This window comes from Myxine glutinosa, chromosome 11 (assembly GCF_964187855.1).
Source record: "Myxine glutinosa chromosome 11, kmMyxGlut1.1, whole genome shotgun sequence".
In the NCBI taxonomy this organism is placed as follows: domain Eukaryota; kingdom Metazoa; phylum Chordata; class Myxini; order Myxiniformes; family Myxinidae; genus Myxine; species Myxine glutinosa.
Genome location: NC_136271.1, coordinates 43698929 through 43721413, shown reverse-complemented (window position 1 = coordinate 43721413; position 22485 = coordinate 43698929). Strand labels below are relative to the sequence as shown.

General features: G+C 49.7%; 1 protein-coding gene across 2 annotated transcripts in view; it reads right to left on the bottom strand.

Annotated features, from left to right (window-relative positions):
• The window catches only part of LOC137436605 (uncharacterized), a 185236-nt gene that overhangs the window by 8958 nt on the left and 153793 nt on the right, over positions 1 to 22485 (bottom strand). For both annotated transcript variants that reach the window (XM_078786604.1, XM_078786603.1), the window contains 2 exons: positions 20449 to 20659; positions 20135 to 20273 (listed from right to left, as the gene is read on the bottom strand). In XM_078786604.1, coding sequence (XP_078642730.1) covers positions 20135 to 20273; positions 20449 to 20659 — 350 coding nt within the window. The remainder of the gene's footprint in view (positions 1 to 20134; positions 20274 to 20448; positions 20660 to 22485) is intronic.

The following is a 22485-nucleotide window of genomic DNA, read 5'->3' as shown; positions in this document are numbered from 1 at the left end:
GGCCTCACCTGGCCGACAGACTGACAGTGGCGGAGTGCCCATTCAATTACACTCACTAACAGGCCACACACCCAGCCAATTGACTCCAATAATGCACCCAACAGAACACTCCTGTGCAACTACCCGCACCACAGATGCCAATATCCAACCACAATTTACCTACTCCCTCTACCTACTTTTAAACTACCCTCCCCGGGTACCTGTGAAGGGGTCCATCTTCCCCATCCACTCCTTTCGCACCAACCACTCCACTTCACGTATTCCACACTACTCACTCCACACCATCCATTCCATACTGCATTCCATCTATTCCATACTCCATTTATTCCATGCTCCATTCACTCCTGACCATTTATTCCATACTAGCTGTTCCACACAACCATTCTCCATACACCTGTGCTTCGCTTGCACACCTGTGCCCACACACCTGGTGTCACCTGCACCCTCCTTTCCTCCCAGAACCATTCACTTCAATGCAATACACTCAACTCAATGCACAATCACAACGACTCACATGTCCACAATGCTCTGCTCATTCACTTTCACACACACCCATCGTTCACGAGCATTGCCTCACTTCATCGCCAGCACTACCGTGCACTTTCATCCCAATTCCTCATTTCATCACCCTCGCGGCAAACACAACTGCATCATCTGGCTACCTGGTTTCCCCTCTAACTTAGTGCTTCCCCCAGTCATCCTGTATTCTATGCACAACCCACGTCATTATAATCCACTAATCTGCTACGTCCCCTCTACAGGTACATGTCGCTACTTAACTCTACAGTTACCTATGGTCATCTTTCTAAATCCTAACAATAACCTAACCCCCCCGGGCTAGTTTGCACAGCCACCCCATTCACTAATGCTCATGTGCCCTGGGTATGATGTGAGGAATGGTGGATTGACCATCCCTCTACACCATATACCTTTTGCCATCAATTTCCAATTTTGCCAATCAAATTTGCCCATCAAATTTGCCAATCATATTCACTATCCCTACCAAATGTCCATTAAACTTGAGCCTCGGTGCGTCATTACATGTACAAAGCTCGGCTTCGCAAAGCCGAGCAATGAATTCGGGTGGTTTGGTCTCCTGCAGGTTGGGTCCGTCCGGCATTCGGTTCAGGGGAGGAGGCTTGGTTGGGCCAAGGTTCAAAGCACCATCCCTATGCAGGGCCTTTCGCTCCCATGCGCGGTGGGCCAGCCTTGCCCGGGTGGAACGCCGCCACCACAGGGGGGTGCCATTCCAACCCCTCCTACCTCCCCTCGAACCGGGCCGGTCGCCTTGCCCGGCAAAGCTCTGACTCGACCGTGCGGGGCGGGGCCCAGCCCGAATCGTGCACGATGCTCCAAACAGGAGCGACGCGACACCGATCCCCGCCGGCTCCCGCAGCCCACACCGCCCGGCACGGACCGGGGGCTCGCGTCGGCTATACGTCGGCCTAACTGCTGCCCCGGTCAACGTCGATGCCCTACTCGCATGCTCACACCACACGTTCCATTCCTTATTCACACATCCAGGTGTCTCCATACACTCCGCACATTTCGTCACCGCACTCTCCCTCCGTGCACACCACCCAGGCACACTCATTTCGCTCACAGACTTCGTTACACACCTGACCACCGCACACCTCCTCGCACACTCCGTTCCACACCTTTCTTCCCCCGTTACGTCCTCCATAACACTCACCACGGGTGTGCACTCTTCTGCACACCCAATCATCACCGCACACTCTCGAGCCAACGCTTGCGCACACTCTCCGGTTACATCCTCTGTAACACTCCCCATCACGTGCTCCGATGTGCCCTCCCGCACACGCGCCACAACCAGCTCACTCTCCGTGTCGCACTCCGTACACTCGGTTTCGCACATACCCTCCGACGTGCATTCGCTCTCGCACCCGGTATCACTCCCATACTCTGTCACACACTCACTCTCCGACGCACACTTTTTCCTCACAAGCATGCCATTTCCACTCACACCACTCACAAGGGACCCTCCACCAACGCCCGGGTGCCGTCTCGATCCCAAGCGCGCGAGAAACCCTCTCGCGCCAAACATTCTCCTGCAAAATCTCCCCGCACAATATACAGGCTGACTCACCTGGGCGCTTCTTCCTCTTCGCTCCAACACCTGCAAACTTTCATTTGGGTTAAGCACAGCATCACGATGTGAATCCCGACTTTGTGCATTATCCATTTCTTCACCCCGCGAGTGCTTTACCTCTAAGTCCGGCGTCTCTTCCAACCCAATTTCGATTATTTATTTTTCTTTATTCAGCTCGACGACCGCGGGCTCTATTAAAATTTTCTCTACTACTTCGGCGGTTGCCGGCTTCCCCATACCCCGGGTCGCGATTTCTATGCCCGTCCAGTTACCTGCGCCTTGCTCCAACTTGCTTTTCCCGCGCTCCTCACACCGCGCTACCTCGTCGTGTACAAATGCGCCTTTCCCGCTCAACATGCGATCAATGTCGTTCCTCAATTTTTTTATATCACCCCCGGATTCCTCCCTCATCCTTTTTATTTCCTTTCCCATTGGAGATTTGGCCCATATGTTTATTGCCCTTCTGGATTCCTCAGTCATGTTTCCACACCTCAATTTTTCCATTTGTGCATCAAAGTATGCTTTCCATTCAGTCGAGGACATCCCAATGTAAAACCGGGCTTGCACAGCGGGCTTGGCTGCCGCTGCCACGTGAGGTGCCGCCATCTTGTGCACCTGCAACCCCCGCTACCGCACCTTCTTTGCTTTCCTCCCGCATTACTCCCACTGTTACACCTCCTCCAACCTCCTCCTCTATCTCTCCCATCTCCTCCCTGGGGTCCTGGGTCGACTATTTTTTTTTTTTTTTTTTTGTATACTGAATCGAGGCTCGTGAAAGAGCTAACATTTATTTCACAAACAAATCAACCAGACAAACAAAATATACAAAAAGAGGGAGCGGAAGACAAGATGGGGAGAGAAGGGGAAGCACACAACCACAACATTTGAGAGCAGGGAGAAGTGTGGGAGGGAGAGGGCTTGGGGGCAGGAGGCGTGGGAAGGGGGGGGGGGGGGGGGGGAGAAGTATAAAACACAAGGGGACCGAAATTAGCGGGGGTAGAAAAGATCAAGGTTTTGGATGGGGGAGGATAAGAGATGGTGGTGAACAGCTGTTTTAAAGACCTGGAGGGTGGAGTGGGATTGAAGAGAGTGAGGGAGTTTGTTCCAGAGGCGGGAGAAAAGAGGAATGAAGGAGTGAAGGTGAGCAGAAAGTCTTGATTTTGGCAGTTTAACCATAAGAGGGTTGCAGGCAGATCTATACCTCCTCATTCTCCCCTACCGGCACCCGATCGCCTTGATCATCCATGGCACGATTTCAATTTAGTGGTGTTATAATAAAATTTCGGCCACTCCAAATTTCTCAGATGTTTTAAAAATTTGGTTCGGGTCCAACTCCCACTCCTGACACCAATTGTTGCGGATCTCGGTTTCGGCACTCCCCTTACCGAGGGGGGTTTAATCCCCTCGTCTTTTAAGCTGGCCGTCCGAGTCCTGGAACTAACTCGCTCCTTTGCGGGATGAGATTGGCCAGGGTGATTGGTCAAGGATTTCCCAAATACCTTCACCAATCTCTCCGCAAAGCAGGGAAATGAGTCCCTGTTCGAACCGCGGATGTGATGGTAATTGCCGAGCGGTTTAGCAATCCACGATCCGAGCCGTTAGCAAATAGAGTAACCCGATTATAGCGGTTGGCCAAAATCGCGCCACAGGTACTCAATTGGAGACAAGACAAAAGCGATCGGGGGAAGAAGAAACCAAAGTAAAGGAATAACAGGTATTTATTAATTATTTACACGAAATGAAGAGGAAACGAAAGGCAAAGAATATACAGAAGAAGAGCAAAAGGACACAGGGCAGCCTTAAAACAGTCTTATATTACAACCCCGGACAAACAAACAGACTTACACGAACAGGGAATGGCAGGAAGGAATGGCTGGAAGGAGGAGAAGGTCCAGGCAGGCTGGCAGGGCAGGAGGGTCCGGGCAACTGCACAGCGTCGAGGCTGGCTCCAGTCCACGCTCCGGGCTCGAGGCGAAACCCGGCGGCAGCTGCACATATATTTTCATGCGGTAGGGGATTTCCGAAGCAGTTCGTCAAAGAGCTCTGCGCAGCTTCGTCTCTCAGCCAGACCCCACCAAGCACCGTCTCCAACCCAAGTCGACTCCGTAAAAAGGCTCGCGCTGGCGCTTATATTACGCCTTTCAGGATCAATGTGCGCTTCATAGAGCCATGCCCGTGATGGTATTTCATCAGCCCTGGTTGGCTGGTAAGGGCTCGCTGGCCCCACCTCTGATGGTGCGTTGACGTGCCACACCTTGTTCTTGCGTCCCGCCCCCTTTTACCTCGGCTTGAGACCGCATGCGTAATGGCGGATTGGTGCCAGCAAACAGCCCAAGGCAAACGGCAGCGAACGCTGCCCTACCGCTACTGCACTTTGAAGAGCGGGAGCGATGATTGGGGAAAATTGAAGGGGCCTATCTTATTTGATTAATGCAACGCAGATTCAACTATTGGGAACAGATCTTTAACTGAAACACATAATAATGAAATATCTACAGAGAGGTCCTATGGTGCTCTACGTGTTGTGCATGGACTAACTAGGGTGCGATCTTTAATAAAGCCAAATAATGGGGATATTTACAGGGGATCATTTATAAGGGAACATTTACTAAAATTTACAAAGTGAAGGTTCTAAAAACCGTAACAATATTGTTGTGGATATGAGGATTGTGTTTTTATTATTGTGTTTTTTTTATTGTATAGTAAATTGTTGTAAAATATCGCCCTCCTCACTCCAGTGTTGTATAAAGGTCAAAGGGCGTTCCCGTAGTTAATTCCATAAAGCATACACGTTAGCCAATCATAGATTTCCCCCCTTGTTGGTAGTTATATCTTTACTATGTGTATTAGGGTAAGGCCTTGTCTTCCATTAAGATGACACTCCATTGCACCAAGTGAAATAAGATAGATCCCCCTTCATTCCCATTCCCAAAACCTCCATTTCCAACTGCGTCATTGCCAAGCCTCAATTGCCAGCTACATCCCCTCCAAGCCTCCATTGCCAACTGCACTGGGCAGTTTGCCAGGTTTGCTACAGCTGTGGTTGTTGATTTCGCCCCAAAACCACCATTGAACATGTGCTCGGGTCGGGGAAGAAAGGCGTATCCCCACCTCGTCATAGAGGGGAGGAGTGAGTCAGCCCCACTCAACCAACCATGAACAAGGGGTTGGACTTGGAGAGGGTGTGGAGAGAAACATCAAGGAGGTTCGCGAAGGTTTAGGGGCGTGGCATATATAACCCGCAGAAGGCGCCCCCACCTCAGACGAGTCCTGGAGAAAGCACGCGACGTCCACAGAGCAGCAGCAGCAGCCACAGCAGCAACAGCGGCAGCTTCAGCAGCAGCCACAGCAGCTTCAGCCACAGCAGCTTGGGGCCTTGACGGCAGTTTTGAGCAGGGCCGCGAAGGAACGGCGGCTGCTAAACGTGCCGATCGTGCTGCAGTACCAGTGGACCTTCCTCTCCCTCCAGCCATCCACCTCCGGCCAGTCCTATCATCATTCCCCGCGTGAGTCTGTCTTTTGTTTGTTCTGTCCTGGGTTAATTAAGACTGTAGGTAAGCTAGCATTGCACTGTGTCTCTAATATCTTCTGTAAATTATTTTCTTATCTTTCCTTCTCCTTGGTTACTTTGAGCGTGTAAATAGTAAGAATAAATTTAGTAGTATTTCCAACCTTTTTGTCTTCTTCTTCTTCACATCCGTGTCGCCTTTGTCTTTTCCCTATTGAATACCTGTGGCGTGATCCGGCCAACGTTCGGGAATCGGGTTAGTCGGGGTAACTGTTCGGCTGCGGTGCCATCCGCTCGGCAAACGAACATCCTTATCCGCGGTCTGTAACAATTGATGTCAGGAGTGGGATTCGAACCTGGGACTAAATTTATTTAGCCCAAATTTTGGAACACCAATTGTACTATTGGCCGTAACAATTGGTGTCGGGAGCGGGATCGGACCCGAAGCGCGCTTAACGCGCTCAAAATTACAAGCTGCTGAAATTTGTTTTAAAGAAAAACCCGAATTTTGAAATCGCGCCATGGCTAGTCAAGGCGATCGGATGCCGGTGGGGGAACTAGAGGAGGGGTTAGGGGTAACCCAGGATCAGAGGGAAGAAATGGAGGAGGGCAATGAGGAGGTGGTTGAGGAGGTTTCAGGCGCGCAAAATGGCGCTCTCGCGCACGAGGTTACGGGCGCGCAAAATGGCGCCTCGCACATGGCTACGGCGACCGCGACCGTAGCAGCGCCGCCGATGGATTGGGGCCTATTCATGCTGCAAATGCGGGCCCTCATGGAAGAGAACAGGGGGCTGGGAGACCAAATGGGGGCAATGAGGGACGAAGCGAGGGCTGATAGTGAGCGATTGGAGGGCCAAATGGGGGTAATGAGGGACGAAGCGAGGGGTACCAGTGCCCAAATTGGGAAGATAGACTAAATTTGAGGGGTTAGACAACGGGATAAAAGAGGTGAAGAATGGGTTAACGGGGGTGGAAAATAGAATGGCTGCCCAGGAGAATCAGATAGAGGGGGTGAAAATGGGTTAAGGGGGCTAGAAGATAGGATGGAAGGCAAATTGCGGGAAGTAGGGGAGCAATCCGCCCAGGAAATCAAACGGATGGGGAACCAGATAGAGGAGGTGAAAATCGGGTTAGAAGGTAAATTGGATGCTCAGAGGGATGAATTGGGACAGATGAGGGTGGCATCATGGCATCTACTAAGGAGATGAAGGAGATGAAGGAGGAGATACGACGAGGTGCAAGCGAGGAGGTCTCGGGGGTACGTGAGGAGGTAAAGCGAGGTGAAAAGCGTATGGAGAAAGAGGTGAGGAATAATACGGCTAGGTTACAGGGGGGAATAGAGGGTCTGATGAGGGGAGTAGAACAGCTGACAGTGGGACAAAAGGAACTCGTATACCAAGTGGAAAAGAACACTGCAATAATCGGGGGGTTAAAAGCGAAACAAAAAGACATTAAAAATGAATTAATAGCGACACAGAAGGAATGTCAGATGGTACATGAGGGGTTGACGAAGAAGTTGGAAGAGGTGACAGAAGTAATGGAGACGAATGACCGAGAGGTGAGGACACACATAGAAACGGTTAAGGTGGCGTTAGAGGAAGAGATAGAGGGGGCGCACCGGGAAATGAAGGAGGTAAAGGAAAAATTAGAGGAGGTGGAAGAGGGGTGAGTGAAATTAAGAAGAGACGAAGGGAAGCTGAGAAAGAAATAAATGAGGAGGTAATGGAATTGGTACAAGGTCTGTGCTCGAATCGTGATGATGTGCTCGCTAACCAAACAAAGAGTTTGCAGGTGGCGAAGGTGGTGCGGAGACGAGGTGCCAAGGTGAGTGGCGATATACGAGGAAATGTATATGATGTGAGGGGAGTGTTACATATTTATGTGAATGTATGTGAATTACCATTCAGGTCTTTGCTTATCCGTGTGTAGTATATTAAGTTGTTGTGTAGTTGTTGTGGTTGGAGGGTCAGGAGCCCTTCGGAGGGAGTGGCCGGAAACGGAAGTGACCGGAAACGGAAGAGAAAAAGACACGAGGAAAAAAGGACGAGTATTATTCTTCCTCGCCCCGCTCCGACAAAAGGTGGGATCGACCTTGCGCTGCGTGGAACAGCGGCGTTCCGAAGCCTGGCTGGCGAGAGGAATTACCGGAACGTGTACCTGCCCGGTGGAGACGTCAAGTTGACGTGGGGCCGTGCATCGAACCCGCGTCTGGCCTCGTTCGCGGCACCGTCCAAACAGACGCGTGCGGGTCGCACGTTGGGGCCTAACGCGCCTTGCAAGCGGCGTGGGGTTTGGCGTGCTCTACCGTATCCGCTTCGCGTGGCCACGAGGGGCTGCAGCCTCGGTGCCTGGTACGATACCTGCCCGGGGGAAAAACGTCCACCCGGGGTTCGTTCAACCGCCCGAGAGCGGCGACGGCGACCATCATCTTGGTCAGGAGGGGCCCAGAGACATTGTGCGGGACCGAGACCAAAAGGGTGTCGTGAGTACTCACCGGGACACACATGTATAAGATGGCCATCTTACTCATAGGGAATTGATTGTGGCTGGGGAATTGTTGAGGGTAGTGTATTGTTGATTGCTCGGGGAAAATCTCCGTGGTTGTGTCATTGAAATATTGTTGATGGTTGTGTATTGTTGATTGCTCGGGGAAAATCTCCGTGGTTGTGTCATTGAAATATTGTTGATGGTTGTGTATTGTTGATTGCTCGGGGAAAATCTCCGTGGTTGGGTCATTGAAATTGTATGGTATCATTACCCTTGGAAATATATCCTTGAACATCAGTTGACTCCTGGGTGAAATTCATATGGATTGCGTGGCGAAAGCGCATATATAATACAGCTTGCTGGCGGAGTTCCTCTCACGGTCCGGGGGTCACCGAGACCAGGTATTCACCGAGGGGACCACGTAACAGAATTGGGGGCTCGTCCAAATTACGATTTGCGGTTTCGCAATTGGGTCTACGTCCGGGATGTAAAATTGAATAAAATAATAAAATAATAATTTTTATTAATTAAAATTTATTAATTAATTATTAATTGGTAATTTTTTTTTTGAGAAATTGGGGTAAAGTCTTGGGTGAAGGTTAACAGGTGTTAACGATAGGCACCATGGCGTTTGTGGCACAGAACTTTGGGGTAACCCCGAGTGAGGCACAGTTCCGAGCGTTGCTAAAGTCGGACCTCTTGAAATTGGCCAAACATTTTAACTTGGAGGTCCGAACTAATTTGAGGAAGGCAGAGTTGCAGGCCACGGTGATACAATCTATGGTGGGATTAGGAACATGGGACGAGTTAGCCTGGGAGTGGCTACCCGAAGAACCAGAAGACGTTGAACTCCGGAAACTGGAGTTGCAGTTACGGAGCCAGGAACGGATTAAAGAAGAAGAAAGGAAAGCAGAAAAGGAAAGAGCAGAAGAAGAAAGGAAAGCAGAAAAGGAAAGAGCAGAAGAAGAAAGGAAAGCAGAAGAGAGGAGGGAAGAGAAACAAGCGGAGGAAAGGAGAGTGGAACGAGAACTCCAGGAAAGGTTAAAAGAAGAAGAAAGGAAAGCAGAAGCAGAGGAAAGGAGAGTGGAACGAGAACTCCAGGAAAGGTTAAAAGAAGAAGAAAGGAAAGCAGAAGCGAGGAGAGAAGAGAAACAAGCAGAGGAAAGGAGAGTGGAACGAGAACTCCAGGAAAGGTTAGAAGACAAAAAAGCAGAGGAAAGGAGAGTGGAACGAGAACTCCAGGAAAGGTTGGAAGAGAAAACAGCACAAGAAAGAACCGAGGAAAGGAGAGTGGAAAGAGAACTCCAGGAAAGAAGAGAAAAGGAACAAGCAGAGGAAAGGAGAGCTGCAAGGGACCTCGAAGCAGAGGAGAGAAAAGCGGAAAGGGAATTAAAGGAACGTGACATGGAGCTTCAGCAAGAAATCAAATTCAAGGAGCTGGAGTTAATGAGAGAACGGGGAGAGGCACCACCCTTGCTGACGGGGTCGACACCTAACCAGAAAACCTGGGATGTGGGCAGACATGTGAGGCTGGTTCCACCGTTCAGTGAAAAAGAAGTCGCGAAATTTTTTCCACACTTTGAGAAAGTGGCTCGACAATTAAACTGGCCGGAGGAGGCATGGACCATACTCGTGCAAAGTGTGCTGGTGGGGAAAGCTCAGGAAATTTATTCGGCGCTACCAATGGACCAATGTGCAGATTATGAGGTACTGAAGAAGCACATCCTCAAGGCCTATGAGTTGGTTCCGGAAGCTTACAGGCAAAAATTCAGGAATGCCAGGAAGAGGGAGAGTGAGACCCATGTGGAGTTTGCCAGAGTGAAAGAAAACATGTTTGATCGGTGGTGTGAGTCAAAAGGAGTCGGGAAAGACTTCGAGACATTGCGGGACTTGATCCTGGTGGAGGAATTCCAGCAGTGTGTCCACGAGGACATCAAAGTGTACCTGCAGGAAAAGAAGGTACCAAAGTTGTGGGACGCAGCCACCATGGCAGATGATTATGCCTTAACCCACCGAATAGGGGTCCACGAACCTAACTCCTCGCCTAGATCTCCGCAGGGGAGGTGGGGAACAGCAGGTGCGGAGAACGACCATACATGGCGGCGGCCTCGAGATGATTATGGGGACAACTATGATACCCCACCGGTTCGAAATCAGAGGGATGCGGGCCCAAGACAAACTTATAGTTCGGGGGGCCCGAGGCAGACCCCGAGTTTTTCCTCCGGGCCTACTTGCGCGTTTTGCAAGAAACCTGGACACTTGATGTCCAGTTGTTACCTCATGAAAAGGGACAACCCAGAGCGGAGTCCGACTATTACAACTCCGAATGCGATGGCTAGCGTAAGAAATCGCCATCAAAAGGGTTACCAACCATTTATTTCAGAGGGGTTTGTGTCACTGGATGGAGCCTCGACTAACCGGAGACCGGTTAGGATATTGAAGGACACAGGGGCCCATCAATCTTTAATGCTTGAAGGCATTTTGCCATTGTCCGAGGAGACGGCAACGGGGGATAGTGTTCGTTTACAGGGGATCGGGGGCGGTGTTAGTGCTCCCCTTCAGGTCATCCAGTTGGAGTCCGATTTGGTGTCAGGACCGGTCACCGTCGGTTTACAAGCCACGCTTCCTGTAGAGGGTGTATCTGTGGTTATCGGGAATGATTTGGCCGGGGGTCAAGTTTATGGTAACCTGAGGGTTGGTAAAGAGCCCAGCAGGGAAAAGACCACCACACCAGCTCGGGATGGCGACCAAAGTGCCAAGTTATTTGTAGGGGGACTGAACTTCAAAACAGAGGAAGAAGTTCTGACCTCTGTCTTCAACAGATATGGGCCGCTGGTGGAAGTGCGGTTGGTAAGAGACTGGGAAACGCAACAGTCAAGAGGGTTCGGCTTTGTCACGTTTGCCAGCACAATAGACGCCAGAGAGGCAGAGAAGAATTGGAATGGCAAAGATTTGGAGGGTCGGACCATAACAGTAGGGAAGGCATTTCGTAGGCGTCGAGAGGTCTACAGGAGAGGACAACTGGGCGGTAGTTTTGGTAGTGGCCAAGAAGGAGACCGCTATTCATGGGACTACAGGGACCAGTGGTCCCACCCTAATTATTAGGGAAGTTCTGAGAAGTTGAAGCACTGAAGGCGGCGGAGCCGCCGAGCCAAGATTCCTACACGAATTAAACGTGAACGCCGTGCCTAAAGGCGTCCATGTAGTGAACTTTCATGCACGGACTAACCGTGAACTCCACGTTCCTCAAGGCGCCCATGTAGAGAACTTTCCTGCACGGACTAACCGTGAACTCCGCGTTCCTAAAGGCATCCATGTAGTGAATACTCGGCTTGGCCTCCCGGAAAAAGTGCTATCGAGTTGCTTAACTTTGGATCTTTGATCAACCCCTTAACCTTCATTCCCAAGAAACTGACGGTCAAAGTCAGAGGGTCAGGAGATGGAGTTTGATTTGGCAGGGACAATGTCGTGGTTGGTACTTAGTCCAGAGGGAGTAATCTGGAGGGGTTGTGGTGAAATTTTGGTTGCTTTATTTTTAAGTGATAACTGTGCCCGGGGGGAACTGATAATGTGGGGGGGTTGAGTTATCTGGTTTGTTTCTCCAAATTGGCCGGCAAAGAAAGTTTTCGCTGGGTTCAAACTTTCTTTCTTGAAGGGGGGGAGTGTTACATATTTATGTGAATGTATGTGAATTACCATTCAGGTCTTTGCTTATCCGTGTGTAGTATATTAAGTTGTTGTGTAGTTGTTGTGGTTGGAGGGTCAGGAGCCCTTCGGAGGGAGTGGCCGGAAACGGAAGTGACCGGAAACGGAAGAGAAAAAGACACGAGGAAAAAAGGACGAGTATTATTCTTCCTCGCCCCGCTCCGACAAAAGGTGGGATCGACCTTGCGCTGCGTGGAACAGCGGCGTTCCGAAGCCTGGCTGGCGAGAGGAATTACCGGAACGTGTACCTGCCCGGTGGAGACGTCAAGTTGACGTGGGGCCGTGCATCGAACCCGCGTCTGGCCTCGTTCGCGGCACCGTCCAAACAGACGCGTGCGGGTCGCACGTTGGGGCCTAACGCGCCTTGCAAGCGGCGTGGGGTTTGGCGTGCTCTACCGTATCCGCTTCGCGTGGCCACGAGGGGCTGCAGCCTCGGTGCCTGGTACGATACCTGCCCGGGGGAAAAACGTCCACCCGGGGTTCGTTCAACCGCCCGAGAGCGGCGACGGCGACCATCATCTTGGTCAGGAGGGGCCCAGAGACATTGTGCGGGACCGAGACCAAAAGGGTGTCGTGAGTACTCACCGGGACACACATGTATAAGATGGCCATCTTACTCATAGGGAATTGATTGTGGCTGGGGAATTGTTGAGGGTAGTGTATTGTTGATTGCTCGGGGAAAATCTCCGTGGTTGTGTCATTGAAATATTGTTGATGGTTGTGTATTGTTGATTGCTCGGGGAAAATCTCCGTGGTTGTGTCATTGAAATATTGTTGATGGTTGTGTATTGTTGATTGCTCGGGGAAAATCTCCGTGGTTGGGTCATTGAAATTGTATGGTATCATTACCCTTGGAAATATATCCTTGAACATCAGTTGACTCCTGGGTGAAATTCATATGGATTGCGTGGCGAAAGCGCATATATAATACAGCTTGCTGGCGGAGTTCCTCTCACGGTCCGGGGGTCACCGAGACCAGGTATTCACCGAGGGGACCACGTAACAGGAGCTTCAGTCGGCTTGGGGGTTGATTTGGATCCGGGTGTTCGTGAGAGGCCGTTGGTGAAGTGTGCGACAGGTCCGGTGTGCGAAAGAGGAGGTGTGCGAGAATGTCCGACTCTGGGGTGTGTGAGGAAAAAGTGCGCACCGAGGAGTGAGTGTGCTGTCGAGAGTGAGTTGGTCGTAGCGCGTGTGCGAGGGGGCACATGGAAGCGCGTCGTAGGGAGTGTTACAAGGGATGTAACGGAAGCATGCACGCTTGTGGTGAGTGTTACGGAGGAAGTAACGGGAGAGTGTGCGCAGGAGGATGCACGAGAAAGGTGTGTAACGGACGGGTGCATGGGGAAAGAGTGCGCTGTCAAGAGTAAGGGAGAATGTACACCTGTGGTGAGTGTTACGGAGGGAGTAACAAAAGAGTGTGCGCAAGAGGATGCGCGAGAAAGGTGTGTAACGGACAGGTGCATGAGGAAAGAGTGCGCTGTCAAAAGTAAGGAAGAATGCACACCTGTGGTGAGTGCTACGGAGGGTGTAACGGGAGAGTGTGCGCGAGAAAGGTGTGTAACGGACGGGTGCATGAGTACAGAGTACGCTGTCGAGAGTAAGGGTGAGTGCGCGACCGAGTGTGGAGGTGAGAGTAGTAAGAGTGACACGGAGCGTGAGTTGGTTGTGGCAGGTGAGAGAGGATGTACACCTGGAATGGAAGGATGCACACCTGGAATGGTAGAGCGTGTGTGGGAATGCACATTGAGTTAGTAGTGAGGCACGTGGTTGGGTGTGCAAGTGAGAACACACCTGTGGTTGTCACAGAGGAGGTGACGGAGGAGGGGGCGCGAAGAGGTGTGTTGGTGAGGTGTGCGAACGACGAGTGTGTGCAAAGGTGTGCGGTGGTCAGGTGTGTGACCAAGTCTTTGAGTGGAATGAGTGTACCTGGGTGGTAAGAGAAGGTGCAATGACAAATAGCATGGAGACAGCTGGATGTGTGAGCAAGGAACGGGCTGCGGGGTGTGAGCATGCAAGTGGAGCATCGACGCTAACCGGGTTAGCGGTTAGAACGACGTTTAGCCGAAGCGGGCCCTCGGTGCGTGCCGGGTTTCGCATGCCGCGAGGACCAGCGGGGATCCGAACGGAACCGCCTTACGCGATCCACGCTGGGCCTCGCTTTGAACGGCCGCGTCCGTGCTCCACTAGGCGGAGCGGGCAGCCCGATAGGAAGGGTCGTCATGGCGACCCATTTTTGTTGAGGCGTTCCGGCAGGTCGAGATCGGGCCATTGGATGGCTCCGTGCCGAGGTGGTGCGTGGGATCTCGGCCCGGGTAAACCTCCTTCCCTGCACCGAGTGCCGGACGTATCCAGCCGCCGGCACCAAGCAACCCGCATTTATTGCTCGGCTGTGCGAAGCCGGGCTGTAGAAGTGAATTGGCCCACCGAGAGGCTCTAGTGAGTAGACGTGATGATGAGGATAGTGTTTTGGCCCCAAAATTAGAAAAACAAAATTTGATGATTGGCAGAGTGAGGATTGGCAGACGATTGGTAGTGATTGGCAAATTTTTAATTGGCTGGAATTTGGTGAGCAAAATTGGTAGTGGAAGATACCGGATGTGGTGGGATGGCAACTCTGCCATCTCTCGCAAAGGGGGCAAAGGAGCACTAGAGTTATGGGGTTTATGGCAGTGAAATACTAGCCCGGGAGGGTTTGGATAATGTGTAGGGATCTAGAGAAGATGACAATAGGTAACGTTAAGATTAGGTAGTGACAATGATACCTGTAGTGGGGACGCAGGTAGGTTAGTGTGGATGATAATGACGTGGTATGTGCTTAGTTTAAAGGGAAGACGGGGAGCACTAAGTTAGCAGGGCAACAGGTAGATTAGATGATGCCGTGTGAGTGTTGGAGGTGTATTCAGAAGTGTATTGTGAAAAGTGTGTGAGGAACAGGTGTGATTGCACAGGTGTGCAACTGAACAGGTGTATGGAGCAGTGTATGAGTGAGTGATAGTGATGTGAGTTGTGCTGACCAAATGGTCCAGGAAGAGGAGGAGGGTGCAGGTGGCACCAGATGTGATTGCACAGGTGTGCAACGACAGGTGAATGGAGAACAGGTGTATGGAATAAATGGTCTGGGATATATGGAGTATGGGAATGGATGGTCGTGGAGTGAGTATGGTGGAAACTATGGAGTGGAGTGGATGGTGCGAAGGTGTGAATGGGGGAAGGATGGACCCCCATCACGAATACCCGGGGAGGGTAGTGTAAGTGTTAGGTAGAGGGTATAGGTAAATTGTGGTTGGATATTGGCATCTGTGGTGTGGGTGAAAGAATGGTATTTGGATGGGTGCATTAGTGTTGTGGAAATGGCTGGGCGTGTAGCCTGTTAGTGTGTGTAGTTGGTTTGGGCACTCCACCACTCTGAGGATGTCGGCCAGGTGAGGCCGCAGGTGGGCTCTGGGAGCCGGTAGAGTTGTTGTGGATGGGGCCCGAGGATCCGGAGGACGGACCCGGGTAGCCCAGTGCCAGAGGGCACCAAGGGGTGACAGAGCCAGGAGGGGCCTTCCCCAATTAGATAGGTTAGGGTGAGGAGCTAGGTAAGCTCGGGTGGCAACTGCAGTGGTGGAGGTGTGCAGGTGGGTAGACCTGCTGGGAGAGCTACACGCCCCAGTCCTGAAATTGTGCAAGGGCACAGGGAGATGAATCGGGGGAGTGAGACCCCAAATTGAGAAGCACCACAGTTTGGTCAATGGGAATTTGGTTCTTAAAACCCATAGAGTAAGTTGGCCAATGGCTTGGCAGGGAAAGACCCCAGGTAGTGTAAAGTGTGTTAATGTCATTTAGAAGACTAGGGCATGCCCGTACTATATCTATATCTAAAATTATATCCCCCCCTCTATTTACATGAAATGGTTTGGTCCAAAGCGAACGGCTTGCGAGTGGTGACAATCCCCCCCCTCTATTTACATGCAATGGTTTGGTCCAAAGCGAACGGCTTCCGGAGTTTGGTAAAGAAATCGCCATCGCGTGCACAAACGCGCAGGAAAGCGAATGAATCGCAAATTCGTTTTTATTAGTTGTAAAACATAGTTTAACGCCAACATAGTTTGCAAACGTGAAATAAATGAATACGCTCTCAAATGTGCCATCCGAGGCAGAGTGTGCCCGCCACGTTCGGCACACGCGATCGTTCGCTGCTCTCTGATTGGTTGAATCGTTTTTTGGACATAGCTCGGTAAGTAATTGTCCGATTAATATGAAACCTTGAAAAGGCACATCCTCGGGTCCCCAGCAATATACCTGGCAAGTTAAAAGTATATCGGACCCGTGGTTGTCGAGAAACAGCGGTCACAGACAAACGTACAGACAGACAGACAGAGATTACTGGAATTATAGATAGATAGTTAGGTTTCAAATCTCCTTGCACCATCTACATCCACTCACCTGAGTTGACGTAACTCCACACCATGCCATGTTTTTGTTATTTTTATGATGCAAATGTTTGGAATGAGAGACGCATCACGACGTGGGTGTGACATTGTGCTTTATGTTCCATCTCTTCCTCCTTATGAGGATTGATGATAAATTGGGTGATGGCAAATTTTGGTTAGAGTGAGTGAAGACGAATTTGGTATAGGGGGAAGACGTGACGGTAGCGACGGATTTGTAAATGTGTAGATTTTGTAAATATGGGGTAAGGGCAAGGGTAGAGTAGGTGACAGGGGGGGTGACGTACGGTAGGGACGAGCTTTCTCACTTCGCTCTCCGTACGCACTTCGCCTTGCATTGCCTTATTGATGTGTACCCTTGTGACCTTTCCCCTCGCTCATCTGTCTTTTCCCCCTTTTGTCTCCCACATGAGGGCCTGTGCGCCAATGGGCGCCGAGGGGAGCGTGCGTGTCCGCCATTGTGCACCTGGAACTCCCAGAACCAGCTGTCTGCATCGATGCACCACATTATGGACCACATGTCTGTGGCTGAGCACCACTGATGGACCCCATGGGTTGGGGCATGGCCCCTCTGCTGGAACCGGCCATGAAAGCCCGAAATCTTGCTGGCGGACCTTGGCCACAGGGCACCGATGCCCCACAGGTGAACCACACGTAGTCGGCCCTGTGGGCCATAAATAAAGAAAATAAAAACGGACATGTTAGGTGCATTTTATTAATCCAAATAGGCCGCCAGCAAAGAAAATGACAACATCTGGAAGAAAGCAAATAGCCAGCAGAGGGAGCCGAAGAGCAAGAGACCACCAGCAGGGTTAGGGGTTGTTGTTTTTATTTTTATTGATGAACAGTGATGACTGTGCACCAATTGGTGCTTGAGGGTGTGTTGGTGCGTTTTTGGGTGCTTCATGGTACGTCGATGTAGAGCAGACTGTCTCTCCCCCCCAAAAGAACAATCACAGGTCCTGGGTTAGTTTTGTAAATAAAGTAACGTCATTGTAAATAATGCTCCCCACCGTCAATGTATAGTTTGAAGACTATTCCGCAATTCGGTTAGCTGTGGGCGTGAGTCTGTTAGGCAGGGTGCAATGGAGCAGCGGGACATATTTATTTATGTTTTAAAACTGTCGCACTCAGGGTCAGGTTAAAAGTAGAGGGAACTACACCTACGTGTCACACTAAGTTAAAGTTATAGGCCCGGGACGTGCCTAAGAGGAGGAGGGTGCAGTGTTGTGGATATGAGGATTGTGTTTTTATTATTGTGTTTTTTTAATTGTATAGTAAATTGTTGTAAAATATCGCCCTCCTCACTCCAGTGTTGTATAAAGGTCAAAGGGCGTTCCCGTAGTTAATTCCATAAAGCATACACGTTAGCCAATCATAGATTTCCCCCCTTGTTGGTAGTTATATCTTTACTAGTGTATTAGGGTATGGCCTTGTCTTCCATTAAGATGACACTCCATTGCACCAAGTGAAATAAGATAGATCCCCCTTCATTCCCATTCCCAAAACCTCCATTTCCAACTGCGTCATTGCCAAGCCTCAATTGCCAGCTACATCCCCTCCAAGCCTCCATTGCCAACTGCACTGGGCAGTTTGCCAGGTTTGCTACAGCTGTGGTTGTTGATTTCGCCCCAAAACCACCATTGAACATGTGCTCGGGTCGGGGAAGAAAGGCGTATCCCCACCTCGTCATAGAGGGGAGGAGTGAGTCAGCCCCACTCAACCAACCACGAACAAGGGGTTGGACTTGGAGAGGGTGTGGAGAGAAACATCAAGGAGGTTCGCGAAGGTTCAGGGGCGTGGCATATATAACCCGCAGAAGGCGCCCCCACCTCAGACGAGTCCTGGAGAAAGCACGCGACGTCCACAGAGCAGCAGCAGCAGCCACAGCAGCAACAGCGGCAGCTTCAGCAGCAGCCACAGCAGCTTCAGCCACAGCAGCTTGGGGCCTTGACGGCAGTTTTGAGCAGGGCCGCGAAGGAACGGCGGCTGCTAAACGCGCCGATCGTGCTGCAGTACCAGTGGACCGTCCTCTCCCTCCAGCCATCCACCTCCGGCCAGTCCTATCATCATTCCCCGCGTGAGTCTGTCTTTTGTTTGTTCTGTCCTGGGTTAATCAAGACTGTAGGTAAGCTAGCATTGCACTGTGTCTCTAATATCTTCTGTAAATTATTTTCTTATCTTTCCTTCTCCTTGGTTACTTTGAGCGTGTAAATAGTAAGAATAAATTTAGTAGTATTTCCAACCTTTTTGTCTTCTTATTCTTCTTCTTCTTCTTCACATCCGTGTCGCCTTTGTCTTTTCCCTATTGAATACCTGTGGCGCGATCCGGCCAACGTTCGGGAATCGGGTTAGTCAGGGTAACTGTTCGGCCGCGGTGCCATCCGCTTGGCAAACCAACATCCTTATCCGCGGTCCGTAACAGGGATATTTACAGGGGATCATTTATAAGGGAATATTTACTAAAATTTACAAAGTGAAGGTTCTAAAAACCGTAACAATATATATACATATGCAATTAACGTACGTCTGGCAAAAATGTTTATTATTTTTTGCATACAAAGTCGAGGCTCATGTAAGAACTAACATAATTATATAACATACAATAAAGGGAGCAGGTGACAAGAGGGGGGGGGGGGGGGGGGGGAGAGGGAAGCACAACAACAGTAGGGAACAGGGACATCGGGAGATCTGTGGAAGGGAGAGGGTTGGGGTGGGGTACACGGGGTACTCGGGATAAACAAGATGGACACTACAAGGTCTTTCAGGAAAGAAAACAGAATTTGAAGGAGGTAGATTTGGGGTGTATTTGGTTAAATTTATTTTTTGGTGTGTAAAACATAATTTATTTGTTTTTTAAGGTCTTAATGTTAGTATGATTCTACATGCTGCCCCGTCTTCTAGCAACCATTGAAATTGGTTTAAAATACCTTTAGTCAGTGTAGTGTAGTGCTTTATTCTACCAGGTGAGTGCCTCGGGGCAAAGTGCCTATTTTTATATTACAACATGAGATACCTGTTCTATGTCACAGAGTATGTGGTGGGGGGGGGGGGGGGTAAGAACGAGTGGGAAGGGGTGTGAGGGAGTGGGGGGCGGCTGATGAGGGAGTCTGGTGGGGGTTGGTGAGGGTAGAGTGGATGGGGGAGGGGCCGTGGGGTTAGAAAGTGGAATGGGGGAGATACCTGGTCGCCCAGGTGAACCTGTGTTTGGCAGTGGGGTTTGGAAGGAGTGGGGTTGTGAGCAGTGTTGGAAAGTCAAAGTGCAAAACCATCCTGAAGGAATTGTCACACTTGATACCAATTGAGAGTCCCATGGGTCAGATGGTGTGGCCGGTGAATCAGAACACGACACGACACGACATACACACCTGGGTAATATGAGTTGTCACAGCATGTATCACATCAGTCAATCAACCCTTACATATGGAGAATACAGTGCAGAGGGGAATAGGGACATTCTGTCATTATTGCTTACATGATAAATAGATGGTATGGTGTTTTAACCAACAGGTTTTCTCCCCTATCCTCCCTACCCTTTTCTCCCCCTTACCCCCCTTTTCCTTCCCCCTCCCCTCACCATCCCACTACCCCCCCCTCCCCATCCCCCTTTTACTTTCCTCTCCCCTTGCCCCTATCCACCACCACCCCTATCTTTCCACCTCCCTATCCTACCCCCCCCCATCCCTTCTCCCTCCCCTTCTCCTCCCTATCCGTCCACCTCTTCCCTTCCCCTCCACTCCTCTCTTCTCCTCTCCCCCTCTCTTCATTTTCCCAGCACAAAGCGACTCTGCGTTGCCCGGCAACACCGGGTACATTTGCTCGTTGTTAGTAAAGAAAAGGACCAAGATTGTTCTGGATTTAGTTCAAGACGTTCTCATTAATTGTTCTCACTTCTTCTTATGTCTGAAGTACAACAGGGCACCAGCAACAGCACAAATGATGATAAGAGGCACGACGACACCAGCAACAACGTGAGTTGATCTCTTCCCAGGTGGTGGTGGTGGTGGTGGTGGTGGTGGTACTGTGGTTTCTAGAGGAATAAAATAGGAAACAGAACAAGTTCAAAATCACCATTCATGTTATTAGTTCATTACCGGTATTGTTATTATTATTATTGCCAACTTACATTTTCACAATTCACATTGATTGCTAAAATGACAAGATTATTGTGGATTACAAAACATCGGTTACAAGAAGCCGTTCACCTGTAATCACGAGATTCACCAATATGTGGTCATCGTCAAAACCAATACCAAGAGAGTAGATCCATTCACACATGTACACTCCTGAATCGTTGAGATGAAGATCCGCGATTGTAATGGATCCGTCTCCTTTCGTATAATCTCCAATGAACTCCACTCGTTCATTGTGACGCGAAACATCGCCACCGGTGTAGTCGATGATATTCGGTGGATGCTTAATCACAAAGACAGGAGGAGGCGATATTTTTAAACAACAGATACAACAACAAAAGTGTTGTTAGCAAACCATCGATGACTGGAATCAGTTTTATGATTAAGTGAAACACGGAACTTTCAAAATGGTGTATGAATGCTAAATAATGAGGCCTTTTGCGCATGCGCTGTGAGGTTCGCAGCCATTCACCTCAGCTCGTAAGTGCTGTGATTTTATAAAGTGATTGTGGCTCTCGGGGCATCATGTTTGATGAGCTACCCTGAGGGCAGCGCTCACGAGGCATGCACTTTACCATCGTAACTAGCTTCACTTTTGAGCGACAGAAATTCCCAGGCAAACGCTATAACGCACAGGTTTACAACCTGTGCGTTAATAAAGGCCCTCGAACACGAAGTCATTCGGAGTTTGTATGTGGTCATTGTACCGGTTCAAATACAATACAATACATTTAGCGATGAGGATGGCTGCTTTACAGTTAACAGCTCCACCTCCTGTGGGGGACCCACCTCTTCAATGGCCTTGATGGATTTTTTTAATACCTGGGCTAAGGCTTGTGATGGAGCTGACACTGACACGCTGACACGCTGGCTGACACACACACACACACACACACACACACACACACACACACACACACACACACTAAGCCTGGGGGAAGTGCCATCACTTCCCAGCATACTGGGTACAAGTGATATAACAATGCCGCCACTTTTCTCACCGTACTCAGCGGGGCATTTCCTCAAGAGGAATTTTCTCACATTCACCTCACAGACGAATGACCGAAATAGTTTTTACCTCACATTCATTTTATTTGGTCTACAATTACTTTTAATAAATCCCTTATTTGTTAAATTTTACTTTTTTTGTCCTGGTTAGCTTCTTTGTTTTGTGGGTTGGGAATAACCCCATGTGTTCCCGATCAGATAAGACTTCAAACTTTCCCGCACGCACGAAAAGATAATCCCGCCAAGTTCGAAATACGCCTCGGAGTTAAAGCTCGTTTCGGTCATTCGTCCTCTTGGGGTCATAATCCCGGGGACGCGGGGAAAAAAATATATATATATATGTATGTATACACTGCCTCCCCACAGGATTCAATTTACCAGGGCCTAGACTCTATAGTCTAGAGCAGGGGTCGGCAACCTTAGGCACGCGTGCCACCATTGGCACGCGGCAGCGTAATCATTGGCACACTGGCGAAAGCAGTGCCCTCTCCGCTGCATGCCAAATCACCTCTTGAACAGCCATTGGCTGTTGTGCGTGTTGCACTATGACAGTATTCCGGTGTGATGGTGCAGGGTGATGAGGTGGACGGATCAGAGCAGAGTCACCATTCCAACTCCAAATTATTTTACTGGAATAATAATCAATGATGATTGATGAAAGATGAAATCAAAGATTTTTGACATTTGTTTCCAATGCAATACTTTGTAAATGAGTTACTGAAAGCAGTGTTTTGAAATGGGGTCCATGCATATAATTTGTAACCTCATTGGGGACAAATTTTACAATGATAAAATGATCATTACAATGTCCTGATTATGAGAGATAAATGTTTCTTTAAAATGTTGTTGCTATGCATGTAGCCTATATGGATGGAATAAAATTCCATGTCTGTTGGAAATATTTTTTTGATGTGGTGTCATAATTAAACTTAATGTTAAACTTAATGTTGATATGGCACACGAATTAACAAGAACATTTTAAACTGGCACTTCATGTCAAAAAGGTTGCCGACCCCTGGTCTAGAGGATGGATAGGATAGGATAGACACAGATGGAATGGGATGAACCGGTGCATGAGAAAAAGTAGGCTTTTGTGGAAAG